The sequence below is a fragment of the Phascolarctos cinereus genome, unplaced genomic scaffold (genome assembly GCF_003287225.1).
Source record: "Phascolarctos cinereus isolate Bilbo 61053 unplaced genomic scaffold, phaCin_HiC Scaffold_4;HRSCAF=312, whole genome shotgun sequence".
Lineage (NCBI taxonomy): Eukaryota > Metazoa > Chordata > Mammalia > Diprotodontia > Phascolarctidae > Phascolarctos > Phascolarctos cinereus.
In genome coordinates, this window is record NW_027555847.1 from 280,679,948 (window position 1) to 280,694,437 (window position 14,490).

At 35.8% G+C, this 14,490-nt stretch overlaps 1 protein-coding gene across 1 annotated transcript in view; it reads right to left on the bottom strand.

Moving 5' to 3' along the window:
• Positions 1-10,256: 10,256 nt before the first annotated feature.
• The window catches only part of TMEM232 (transmembrane protein 232), a 176,110-nt gene continuing 171,876 nt past the window's right edge, over positions 10,257-14,490 (bottom strand). Inside the window, exon 13 of the mRNA XM_020968819.2 lies at positions 10,257-11,329. Within this exon, the coding sequence (XP_020824478.1) occupies positions 11,084-11,329 (246 nt within the window). The 3' untranslated portion in view covers positions 10,257-11,083. The remainder of the gene's footprint in view (positions 11,330-14,490) is intronic.

The following is a 14,490-nucleotide window of genomic DNA, read 5'->3' on the forward strand; positions in this document are numbered from 1 at the left end:
TTATCTATTTTGTGCTAGGACCTTTAGTTCCTCTTGTTGGTTGCCTAAACTTTTGACATCAAATATGGAAGATATTTTTTTTTCTCTTTTTCTCTTCAGTGTCTCTTGAGCTTATAAACCTATTCAGGTGTCTCTAATCCCCAAAAGAAGGCCTTTCTTCATTCTTTCCAAACCATTTCAAATCCCAATCTATTTCTTTCTCCCCAACCCTAACCCCTTGTAGTTTATTTATGTCCCTAAACTTAGTCAGCCAGTTAATCAGAAAACATTTTTGTGCACTTACTATGTGCAAGGGACTATGTGAAAGAGTGGCTATATAAAGAAAGAGAAAAACACACAGTTTCTTCTCTTCAAAAGCCCACATTTTAGTAGAGAAGAAAATATGTGAATAACCAAGTACATGAAAAATATATATATATAGCATTCATGGAAGGTAGAGGAAATTGAATTAGTTGGGACAGTATGGGGAGGAAAGGAGAATGCCTCCTGCCCAAGGTGGAATTTGAGTAAGTCTTGAAGGAAACCAGAGAAGCTAGAAGTCTGAAGTAAGGAAGAAGGGAGTTTAAGGCATTGAGGGTAATCAAAAGCATAATTCAAAGGTACAAAGTTGGGAGATGGAATGTTGTGAGTTAGCAACAGCAAGTAGGTCAATGTGCTTGGATTGTAGAGTGTGTGATAACAAAGTATAAGAAAACTGAAAAGGGAGAAAGGGACCAGGGTATGAAGGACTTTAAAAGCCAAATATAGGACTTATATTTGATCCTGGAAGTGAAAGCAGCCACTGGAGTTTACTGAGTATGTATGCCTGGAGGGGTTAAGGGAGGAACATGGTCAGAACTGTGCTTTAGGAAGTCAAGCATTTATTAAGCACTTATCCTGTGCCAAGAACCATGTTAAGAACTGGGGATACAAGGAAGGGAAAAAAGACCACCTGTGATCTCAAAGATTTTAAATCCTGTTCTGATGGGGAAGACAACATGTAAACCACATGTTGGTGGGTGTTCCTCTGTGTGTGTGTGTGTGTGTGTGTGTGTGAGAGAGAGAGAGAGAGAGAGACAGAGACAGAGAGACAGAGAGAGAGAGAGAGAGAGAAGAGAGAGAGAGAGAGAGAGAGAGAGAGAGAGAGAGAGAGAGAGAGAGAGAGAGATTAGAAATCTTAGAGGGGAAGGTATCAGCAGCTAGGAACCTAGAAAGGTAGATGGGATTTGGGTGGAATTTTGAAGGATGTCAGGAAAACCAAGAAGCAAAAGTAAGGAAGGAGAGCATTAGAGACATGAGGAACAGCTCCAAAGTCATGGGAGATGGGAGATGGAGTGTCATGCCCAGAACTGAAGGCAGACCAGTGCTGCTCGAATGTAAAGATTAGCAAAAGAGACTATAAGGTAGAAAGGGGCTAGTTATGAAGGGCTTTGAATGCCAAACAACATACTTGTTTATATTTCATTCTGAAGGTGTTAAGGAGCCACTAGAGATTAGTAAGCAGTTAGTGACACAGTCAGACTTACATTTTAGAAAAAGTCATCTTGGCAGCTGAGTGGAGAATAGGTTGGAATATGTAAAAATTTGTGGCAAAGAGAACAGTTACAAGGCTATTGTATAATAGCCTTGTATGATGAGGACTTGAACTAGAACTATTGCTAAATGAGCAGAGAGAACAGGATACAAAAGAATGTAGAAATAACAAGATCTGATAACTGATTGGATATGTAGGGTGAGTGAGAGTGAAGAGTGGAAGGTGCAAACTGTGTAAATGAGTATAGTGGTGCCTTCAATAGTAATAGAGAAGGTGGAATTGGAGATCGTTTTAGCAAAAAAAAAATAATGTATTATATTTTAGAAATGTTGAGTTCGAGATTCACGGAAGACACCCTGTTCAAAAGATGTCTAAGAGACAACTGATGATATGAACTCTAGAGTTCAGGAGACAGCTTAGGGCTGGATGTGAGCTATCTGCATAGAGATGAGATAGTATAAAGGGAAAAAGAAAAGAAGGTGCAGGGCAGAATCTTGGGGAATATGGTCACTGTGGTGAGTGGGAAAATGAATTAATTAGGGAGGTGTAAAATGACTGCCTTGCTATATTAAGAGTTCAGTAACAAATTTGTAGTGCATGTTTCTAAGATTTTTTTGTTCTAGCTTTGTTCAGTAGCACATGAATAGAAACAAAAAAAGCAGATAGTGGGAGTAATCCAAGATTGGGTTTTAGCAAAGCATGTTCAGTGATATAACAAGGAGGCAAGGAATTACGGTTTAGAAAATAGTGGCTTTTTTTTCCTTTCACATCCTTCATATGCATGAGTTATCCCATTCTGCCCATCTCCTCCAGTAGATTGCCCCCTTTATCACCCTTTCTCATTCTTTATTTTTATTTATTTCTTTTTCTTCATGTCTCTGTAGCCTTTGACTACAGAAGATCACCCTCTTCTCCTTGATACTCTCTTCTCTACATATTTTTCATGACACTACTCAATCTAATTCTTCTCTTTTCTGCCTATTTCATCTCAGTCTCATTTGCTATATCTTCATTCAGGTCATACCCACTAACAAAGATTCTCCCCAACCTCCTCCCCAAGGCTCTCATTTGGGTTCTCTTCTTTTCTCTTTCAATATTGTTTCACTTGGTGATCTCATTAGCTCCTATGGATTCCATTACTGCCTCTATGCTAACGATTCTCAGATCTACATATCCTGCCCAACTTCTGGACTCATATCTTCAACTCCTTACTGGACATTTCAAACTGAATGTCTTGTAGATATGTAAACTGAACTTGTCCAAAAATAAATTCATTACTTTTTCCCCTCCACCCTATGCATCCCCTTCTTGGTTAAGGACAACACCATCCTCCCAGTTACCCAGGCTCCCAATCTAAACGTCGCTCTCAATTCCTCCCTTCTCTCACACCCCTATCTAATCTGTTGCCAAGTCTTGTCAGGTGTATCTTTGTAACATCTCTCATATATGCCTCCTTCTGTCCTTTGACATTACTACTACCCTGATGTAGGCACTCATCACCTCATCCCTGAACTAGCCTGCAGATTGATCCCCCTGCCACAAGTCTATCACCACTCCAATCAATCCTCCACTCAGTTGTTGAATCAATCTTCTTAAAGTATATGTCTGACACTCGTCCTACTCAATAAATCCTAGTAGCAACCTATTAGCTCCAGGATCAAATATAAATATGAAGTCCAATATAAAATCTTCTGTGTGGCCTTTAAAATCCTTTATAATCTGCCTCCTTCTATTTTTCCAGTCTCCTTGTACCTTAACCCAAGTAGCCTGTGATCTAGTGACACTGACCTTGTTTTTCTTCAAACATATTACTCTATCTCCTGACTCTGGCCATAATCATTGTCATCTTCTTTTTCCAATCAGGATTCAGTGACTTACCCAGAGTTACACATTGGTGATGGGGGGTGGAGTTGGAACCCCAGGGGGGCATCTGGCACCTGGAGGATTGGGAGGGAGTGTGTACAGGGCGATATTCAGTAAAATGTTGGGGTAGAAAATCAACAAAAGAGGGTATAGAGTGATGGACCGTATAATCAGGGACATAGTGAGGGAGGGATCCTACCACAGGGCAGTGTGCTTTTTGACACCTCCAATAATTAGCATTGTTTTGATAGTAAGGCATAATGGAAAAGAGGAATCCATGAAGGAAGCTCTATAAGGCAGTGGAAGAAAGTACCTAAAAAGCAGAGCCTAGAATCCATACCTTGCAGGTTTTGATTACAATGAAGAATACAGAGAAAGGGGAGACCAGATAATTATAGGAGTCATGAATCAGAGAATGAGGCTTTAGAGTAAATGGAAAGAGAAAGTAGATAATGAAGAGAATGAGAGAACTCCTTTTTGGAAAAGGGAGCACAAAAATGAAATTTAAAAAATAAACAGGATTAGCTAAAAGAAAGGACAGGAAGAGGAAACCTACTTGATTACCTTAAATGAAAAATGAGAAGAAATAAATATATAGCCATATAATAATAGAATAGAAAAAGGAACTAATAAACTATATTATTAGGGAAAGTGGTAACAAATAAGAAGAGGGGATGAAGGGCAAGAGGAAGAGAACCAAGGGGAACAGGGCCACATTAAAAAAGATTAAAGTAAAGTAACTGAAAGAATAAAATACTGTGCTTACACTAGAAGAGGAAAACCATAACTTAAAAAAAATTTGGAGACAATTGGAAAAAAAAATGTAAACCTAACTAGAAGTGAATGGATTGAGGAATCAATAAAATAAAAAAGAGTGAAAGGTTGGTTAAGAAAACAAAACCGTACAATCTATTCCTTACAAGAAATATTTTTGGGGCAGCTAGGTGGCGCAGAGGATAGAGCACCGGCCCTGAAGTCAGGAGTACCTGAGTTCAAATCCGGCCTCAGACCAAACACTTGACACTTACTAGCTGTGTGACCCTGGGCAAGTCACTTAATTTCAATTGCCTAAAAAAAGAAAGAAAGAAAGAAAGAAAGAAAGAAAGAAAGAAAGAAAGATTTTTAAAACAAAGGCATACACAAAATAAAACTGAGAGGATGGAAAAAAATTAACTATCTACCAACTGAATCCAAAAACGCAGGAGTTACCATCATGGTATCACACAAAGCAAAAACAAATATTTTTTTTAAAAAAGGGATAAACATGGAAACTATATTATACTAAAAGAAACAAGAGAATGAGGGTCTAGAGTTAACAGAAAGAGAAGGTGGGTAAGAGTGAAAGAAAACCTTTTTGGAAAGGGGAGTAAAAAATGAAATTTAAAGAACAAACAGGATTATCTAAAGGAGAAGAAAGGAAGTGGAAATCTACTTAGAGCTATATAACCAGATTATAACAGGAGCCAAAAAGGTACTAATAAATCCTTTTATTGAGGAAAATGGTAACAAATGAGAAGAGGGAAAAAAAGGTGAAAGGAAGATAAACTTTCTCGTAAGAAACAAATTTGTATAGAACAAACCAATATCAGTAATAAACTTATATGCTCCAAATGACTCACAATCTAAATTTATAAAAGTGGTATTAACTTAGCTTCAAGAAGACATAGGTATTGACAGGAGACTTCAATATCCCTCAATATTTGTATAAATCTAATAGAAAGATAAAAGGGAAACATTTAAAAAATGCTGGAGAAATTAGAATTAAAAATGCCTTCTAATGGGACAGCAAAAAATGCATATTTATCTGCACCTTATGGAACTTAAAAAAAATTAGCATTTACTAGAGCACAGAGGTATTTCAAACAAATGTAAAAAAGCAGAAACAGTTAATACATGCTTTACAGACCTTAATGTAATAAAAATAGAAGTTGGCTCTGAGACCCTAAATTAAAGATACAGACCCAAATGGAGACTTAACAGTGAAATTTCAAGTAATGAAGGGGTAAAACAACAAATCATAGAAACAAATAGCAACTATGAAAAAAAATAATGATGACGAAACAACATACCAAAACTTCTAGGATGCAGCCAATGCAATCTTTAGGGAAGGGGGGGATCATAAAATTAAAATCATGTATTAACAAAATGAGAAAAAAACTAACAAATAAACACCTCTCAAAGAACTGAAAGTACTCACAACTACATGAAAAATGTTTCAAATCATTAATAACAGGAGAAATGCAAATCAAAATGACCCTGAGGTTTCACTTTATATCCTGAAAATTGGCAACAATGACAAAAAAAAAATGAGCCTCAGTCAACGTTTGAGGGGTTGTGGAAAGTAGAGAGACTAATACATTGTTGGAGAAGCTTTGAAATGGAACAAAGACAATTTGGAATTATGCAAACAAGTGATTAAAATATCTGTAGCTTTTGAACAAGAGGCTCCATTACTAGACATTTGTTCCAAGGAAGTCATTGATAAGAAAGAAGTCTTCATATACAAAAAATATTTATAGCAGAAATTTTTGTGATAGCTAAAAACTGGAAACAAAATAGACGCCCATTGTTTGCAGAATGGCTAAACAAATTGTGGTACATGAATGTAATATAATATTACTGTGATATAAGAAATTGTATATGTGATGAATACAGAGAAGCATAGAAAGACCTATATTAACTACTGCAGAGTGAAATAAACAGAGTCCAGAAAAAAATATATATATATATATATAGTTACTACAACAACATAAATGGAAAGACCAATGACACACAAAAATAAAAAATAAATTTAACAAAATTATTACAACCAAACAGGACTAAAATGAAGAGATATGAGAAGAAACCCCCAAACTATACTTTCATGTAAGGTCCCTTCCAATTCTGTACTCTATGATGTCCTACTTACTCCTTTGCAAGGCTTGAGATTGAGTAAATCAATTAAGTCACTCCATCCCATCTAAAGTAATAAAATGTTACACCAACAGGTGCAAACACACACCAATTAATCAATAAATCAATCATAGGCTTTAGACTAAGTGTGAAAAACTTCTTGATCAATTATCTTTATTTTTCCCCTCCCCAAAGAAGGCTACAATTAAGTGTGTGTGTGTGTGTGTGTGTGTGTGTATACACACACACACACACACACATATATATATATATATACACACACACATACGCATATATACACATATATACACATATATGTGTATCTATGTTATGTAGAACACAGATATACACGTGTCTATATATAATATACAAAAATATATACATACATGTATGCAGATATCCACAAGCATACACACATACACTCAAAAGCATATATGTAAGATTGTATTATGCTTATTTCCACTTGTCATCTATTTCTCTGAAGGTGGATAGCATCTTCCTTCATAAGTCCAAGTCTTTCCATAGTTTTCTAAATCCACCAGCTCATCACTTCCTACACCACATCAATATTCCAACACAATCACATTCTATCTGGGAGATTGTCTATTTTTCCCCTAATTTTCTTCATTCCCTCTATTCTTGGCTACATAGGTTTTATTCATACAGGAAATATTTTATTTAAAATAATCAACATTATCCATTTTACACTTCACCATTGCTCTCACCTTATAATATGATTTAAGGTCTGATACAACTGAATTTAGTTCCTTTGCATCTTTTTCTTGGGTTTCCTTGAAGTTCCTGAACCTTTGTTCCTCCAAATGAACCCTGTTATTATTGTTTTTTTGGACTCAGTAAGATAATTTTAGTAATTTAATTGGGATGGCATTACATAAATAGAATAGTTAGGTAAAATTGTCATTGTTTTATTACATGATCTTTACCTACCCAGGCACAATAAATATTACTTCAATTATTTAGATCTAACTTTGTATAAAAGGTATTTTGTGTTTATATTCATATAGTTCCTCTGTCTGTTTTGGCAGGTATACTCTCATTTTTTTTACTGTCTAGTTATTTTATACGGTCTAAAACTATTGATTAATATGGCTGACACTTAGTGTAATTCCCCTATTTTTCTCTTTTGGGTAAATCTGATTTTAACTTGAATTTTGTCCAAGATCATGATTACTACCCCTGATTTTTTACATAATAAATTCTACTCCTTGTCTTTATTTTGTATTTGTGTGTATTTCTTATTTTTATAGCATTTCCTGAAGGCAACATATTGTTGAATTCAAATTTTTAATTTGCTGTTAGTTTCCATTTTATAGGTAAATTCATCCCATTCACATTTTAAACTATAATTATTTGTTGTGTATTTTCCTCCTTCCTATTTTCCTCACTATCCTTCTCATCCTATTCCTATCTCTCCTCACTCCTCTGCTTTACTTCTACCCTCTACCTTGCCCTTCTATTCCTTAACCTTCCCCTATTCCAAGAATCCCTCCCTTATCCATTCCCTCTACCCTATCCCCTTACCTTATTTCTTTCTGAATATAGTAGATTTTTATGCCCTTCTAAATATATACATATTATTCTCTTTATCCCATTCCCATTAATCTACACACCCTTCTACACCTTCCCCCTTATCCTATTCCCTATCCCTCCTTTATCCTCCTCCCCCTTCCCTATACCTTTACCTTCTTATTTCTCTCTGAATTTAGAAGTCTTTTCTACTCTTCTAGATATATATGTATTGTTCTTTCCATTCCTGATGAAAGTAGGGTTCTAGAACTACCCACCCTCTTCCCCTAATTCCTCTGTATCACTTCTTCCTCTTGTACCTCATTTGTATGAGATAATTACACTTTTCATCTTTGCCTAAATCACTTTGCTTTTTAGAATCACATCATACTCAGCTCTACCCCATTCCTTCTAAGTACCCAATTACTGACAATCTATATATAAAAAGTAAACAATTTGTCCTTATTGACAATTAATCTTTGATGCTTACGTTATTTCTTTGGGATCTTGTATGACAAATTTTCTATTAAATTCTGGCCTTTTTGTGATAAAATCCTGAAAGTATTGCAATTAATTGAATTTCCTTCTTTTTAATTCAGGATTTAACTTATCTTTGCTGGGTATGATATTTCAGCTGTAACCCCAGTCCTTTTGCTCTTCGATATATAGTACTCTAAAACCTTCAGTCTTTTAGTGTAGATGCTGCTAGGTCTTGAGTAATTCTAACTGTGGCTCTGCCATATTTGAATTTTTTTTCTTGTTGCTCATAATATTTTCTCCTTAACCTGGGAGTTTTGGAATTTGGCTATGATATTTCTGTAGGTTTTCCTTCTGTAGGTTTGATCTCTTTCAGGTGGTGATCAGTGGATTTTTTCTATTTCTACTTTCCCTTCTTGTTCTAACACTTCAGGATAATTTTCTTTAATTATTTCTTGTATTCTTGAATCTTTTTTTGATTATAGCTTTCAGCAGTTATATTATTCTAATGTTTTCTCTTCTTGATTTGTTCTCCAGGATCAATTGTTTTTCTTATAAGATGTTTCACGTTCTCTTACATTTTTTCATTCTTTTAATTTTGTTTTATTATTTCATGGTCTCTTATAACTTTGCTGGCTTTCCCTTGCCCAATTCTAATTTTCTTCCTTCAGATTCTGGATCTCCCAGTTGATTGACTTTTCATAATCTTCTTGTGTTTTCTTGGAACTTTCATACTTTTTTTTAAATTCCTCAATCTCTCTTATTTGATTTTTAAAGTCTTTTTTTGAGTTCTATGAATTCTTTTTGGGCAGGTGACCATTTGACATTATTCTTTGGGGAAAGGGAGGCCTTTTTTTTGCTTCAGTATCCTCTGAAGATGAACCCCAATCTTCTCTATTCCCACAGTAACTGTCTATGGTTGGGTTCTTTCTCCTTTACTTCCTCATTTAAAAAAAAATTCTTATCACTTGTTATTACAATCACCTCTAATCCTGGGGTATGGAGGATGGTTCCTCTGGTCTTTCTTGCTCTTATTTTTTGAGCTTTGTCCTGTGGCCAACCTCTGGACAATATGCTGGAAATACTCTTGTCCCTGAGAACCGTCCAGTGGCTATGACCTTCAGTTCTCTTCTCTGGCCTGGAACCAAGAACAAGAACTCAGATCTTCTTATAAGTGCCCACAACCAGCAGGGTCCTTGTACCAATGTTTCTGCACTCAGCAGGCATGTGCTGGTTCCTTCTGGCAGCACTGCTGGGTCTGGTGTCCCTTGTAAGCAGAGGTTCCCTCAATCTTCCCCCACTGAGACACCTTACTCTGCAACACTTTTCCAAAAGTGAAAATTCTTGTAGCTGAGGTTGAGGTAGCCTTTCAACTCAGTTGCCTCCAGGGCTCCTTGCTTGTCATTTCAGCCGAGTTAGCCTGGAGGAGTTTACACTTCACTCAGGCTGAACCTCTATCCTGGGATCTTTCTTGGGATCTTCTCCATCATCCCAGGAAGACCACTTCTCTGCCCCAACTCTTGTTTATTTTTGCCACTCTATGTTCACCCTGAGGAGCTATTTGTCTTGTTTGTGGAGGAAACTTGGAACGCTTAGAATTTTCTGACCTACTGTGCCATCTTCCCAGAATCCTTTCTCCTCTTTGATCAACTTTCATGACTTTACACAGGAAGGATGTTTGGATTGGCTGAGGAAACTTGATAACACCCTTTGGATCCTTGATGCAATGAGGGAGCTAATTTGTAACTCAATGTGAGGCTGGGTATCCTGGACAATTCGGATTAAAGATTGGTTATAAAGAAAAAAATCTTATCAAGGTACATGTTAGGCTTAACACTAGGCTCAGAATAAATTAATAAAGACTAATAAAAGTACTAAGTCATATTTAGTTGATTTATTTTTAACTGTAAATTTTAAATATTTTAATAAATATATGTTTTTAATATGTAGAAGTCTAGAAATTTTATGATTGAATACGGTGGGTTCAAAATCTTTTTACTTCAAAATGGACATACATTTCTTTTTTCCAACCACATGCCCATGAAACTGTACCTCATAAAATAAAACCTCTAATTCACATTGTATATTTATTTAGAGATTGACGATGCCCCTGGAAAATTTTAAGAGATAGTTGTTGTCATTTCCATTTTACAGATGGAGAAGAAATTGAGATCTCCCTTAAATCTCAATCTATGGTTCATTCTATGAGAGTCATCCATTAAATAGAGTTGAAAGAACACTTAAAAAGCTGTTTTAAGCTCCTGGTAGTGCTTTGATCATCCCAGTCTATTTTTATAGCCCCTCCTGACAAATTAAAGGTATTGCTTATCAACTGACTCGTACTGTGTATAGTGAAGACTAAAATCAGCTTCTAATAATAAGTCAATTCTTGCTTAGCTGCATGTACCCATTTTTTAAAAATTCAGGCTGTTCAGAAAGGTGTTTATTTTGATATGCAAAATCCAGAGATGAGAACCAGACATTTTATTCTCTATTATACATCATAGGAGCAATGCTAATATTCTTCCTTTTGTTTTCAAGAGATAATTCAAAAGTGGCTTATTAAAAATTACAATTGTTCTACATGTAATTGTATACTGCCATGAATAACAAGCACTTGTGCTTATATGTGAGCAAAATATGCCAAAGGAAGATAAGTCACAGTCAATCACGAGAAATACTAACTGAGCTCCTGAAAAATTTATGATTGGAAAATTTGCACTCAGGTGTGATTGCTAAAGAACTGACTAATTAATAAAGACTGAGATATTACTTTTTAAGAAGTTTGAGTTGTAACAGTGACAACTACTTTTAAGTGTTCCCAATACTGTAGACCTCTTCCTGTCTTGAATCATTTGATGAACTAGCCATTGCTTCAGATTCTTCAGATGGAGTCTGCCAAGGTAGTACATAGGGTTTGGTTGTCTTGTGTATTTTTTCTTCCCTTCTTTTCATCATTGCTCGATAGTGCTCTAGCTCCTCTTTTCTTTTTTGTTTTTTTTCTTGGGCCAGAAGTATCTCTTCTTCCTGAAGTCTAATCTGCTGGTCCTTCTCCCACTGTTGCACATAGAAAATTTGCTTTATTTAGGAGATTGATATAGGTGCAAGAACTATGTCAGAAAAAACTACTTTCACATTAAATGAATTATTCTCTGAGTATTTCTCAGACTATTAACAGTGACAGACTGGGAGGAAAATTTCCCTATTTTCAGAGCATAGGTTCTAATAATAGAGATTGACACTTGAGAAGGTGACACTTTTTGACAGTAAATGGGGATGTTTCAAGTGAGAATGAGTGCATTTCTTTTCTTTTCTTTCTTTCTTTTTTTTTTTTGAGGCAATCAGAATTAAGTGACTTGCCCAGGGTCACACAACTAGTAAGTGTCTGAGGCCAGTTTTAAACTCAGGTCCTCCTGATTCCAGGGCCAGTGCTCTCTATCCACTGTGCCACCTAGCTGCCCCTGCATTATTTTGATTTTAAAAAATCCTAGTCAATTTTAGCTTCTGAAAACTTTCTATTATTTTCTTAAGGAATTTTACACAGCACTGCACTATAAAAATTAAAGCAAGTTTAAATTTGGTTAGGAAAGCATCTAGATGCTTAGAAAGAGAATTCATTTTTTACTTTTTGTAAAGAATGAAATCATTCAATGGAAAAAAGCTGTATTTGGTAGAGAGTGGCAATTTTATATTTCTATATCCCAAGCCTTAGATAGCGATTTTTCCTATTTTTTTCTCAATGGTAATACTTGCCTAGAGGGAAACCCGGTAGAACTCATAAAAAATGTTGAAAACACTAATCCAAGTGACAAAGTAGCACCTAGTAGTACATTAATATGTAATGTTGAAGAGAAAATTGTAGAGCAGAGCAGACCTATATTTATTTCTCAACAACTTTGTTAAAGCAGCCACTTGGGATCACTTCAGTTGGTTACATACTTTTTATTGACAGTTGCAACCTGGCTTCTGGAAAATCCTTTGGGAACAAGACATGGAACAAGTATTAGACAGCAGAACCTGCACTTCGTTCCCAACATTGGGAAAAGTTTCTTTAAAAATGGATTTGTTGGCATCTTCTGTTTTTATTTCACTTTCCTTTCTAAATATATCCTTCCCCCGCCCTCAACCAACCCTTGTAACAAAGAATCAAAACAAAAAGGATAAAGATGAAGTTTCACAAAACCAACAAACGCAAAACCCAAGTCTGACAATATGTGTATTATTTTACCACGGTAGACACCCAAACATAACATTCTACAATGGTCTTTCACCTCCACAGATAAGGGAAGTGTATTTTCTCAACTTGTATCAAAGTTCCTTTTAGCTCTGAACACCAGGTTGAAAGGAGGAATGACTAATCCTGAGGGTTAGGGGTTAGACAGGCTGCATGGATTTTCCTGATAAGTCATGGGGAATTGGTCATGACCCTGGTTTTTGGTGACTCTCCATCCAAAATATCTAATGAAAGTGGGTCCATGCTACCTTGTAGTGAGAGATGATATTAATCAAATTGAGTGTAATAACATGGTCCTGAATTAAGTTAATAGGAATATATTGGTATTTCATTGTATCCATGAATACTTTTTTATAATTATGGTTACAATCTGCAATTTGGGAGATCCTTTCTTAGTATGCAATCACACTGTAGCACTGATACATAGCAGAGAAGAAAAATTTCCCTAGCTCACAGCTAAGTGCTAGGAAATGTTTATTATCTGAATTGGCTACTGGATGTATCCATCAACTCATCTTAATCAAAGTGACTAGTTAAACACAGAATCATCTGGAAGCAAAGTTTAAGGATAAGAGAACAAATTTGTTTGGGGCAAACATTGGTGGAATCAAGAGGCTCATACTTGGAGTATGAGTGATGGGACATTTAGGTTATAGTATACCTAGTCTAAATGGAAGACATTGCTAGTCCATCAAGAGCTGAACTAGTCAAAAGATTTTACTCAGAAAATTTACTTAAACAGAACAGCTAGAAATGGAAAGATAATAGGGCAAACAACTTCTAAGAGCTACCGAGAGGGTGAGGGAAATCCTAAGGCTTGAAACACGATGGAGGTAGTTTTGGGTCTAACATTGGAAAGATTATTTTCTTGCTAACAATTTGTGGACAGACAGTATAGGACAGAACATTTCAATATGATCAATAGGTTGAAGATGGAACACAATATGACAGAGCTGAAGGAACTTAGGGGGACATGCTTTGACCCAGGGTTTTGTATGCCATAAGGGCTAAGGAAGTAGATTTCAGAAAGGCAGTTGATGCCACCTAGTTCCACTAACAATAGGACTAGAATTGAATTGCTGTAAAGGTCCAAACTAAAAAGAAGAATGTGAGGTAAGAGGGAGATAAAGAAAGGGACAAATTTCCTACAACTGGTAAAGGACCAGAGTCAGATTCTAAAAAAACTTTGTAAATTATGGAATGTTAACCTTTTCCACCTGCCACTGTCCTTATTCTTCAGCATCCCACCCCTCTGTAGTATCTATCTCTAGAATGCTTTATAGAAAATACTAGTAAAGTATTTGGGACATTGGTATATTATTGGGGAGCAGAGGAAGGAAGAAACCCTGGGAGCCCTGTAGAATGAAGGGTTCCTGAAGTTTAGAAAGGCTGTTAAACAAGTACAAGGAGTCTCAGCTTAAGAACCTAAAAGAAGACAGTCACAAGCCAAGATCAAGACTTCTTGGTGGAAAAAATAGTGGGCTTACAGAATAGAGAAGGTTTCTCAAGTTCTACATTGACCTTATTGATTTTACTTGTGATTGATTAGTTGTAATTGATTGAGAACTCCTGCTTTTGAGACCAATGATGTAAAAATATTATTCATATACCTTTTTTCTGGCATGTATAGAAAGTCCTAAAAAAGACAGTCTCCTTCCCTCTTAATCAATCAACCAATCAATATATATTAACCACCTACTATGTGCTAGGTACTAGATTTAGCCACCCAAAAATAATTAATCCTCTGAGAGAGAGAGAGAGAGAATGATAGAGAAACAGAGGAAGATGGAGAGATAGAGTGCCAGGGGGTTATTGATAAGAGACAAGGACAACTTTGTTTGAAATATAAAGAAATTGAGGCCAAAATAATCAAGAAAATTTAGATGCAACTTGAAAGTTATGCTTCGTGAAGAAGCTGACAGATTTTGTGACATGCTTTAAATTATCTATACACACACACATACATACACAATCTATATCATAT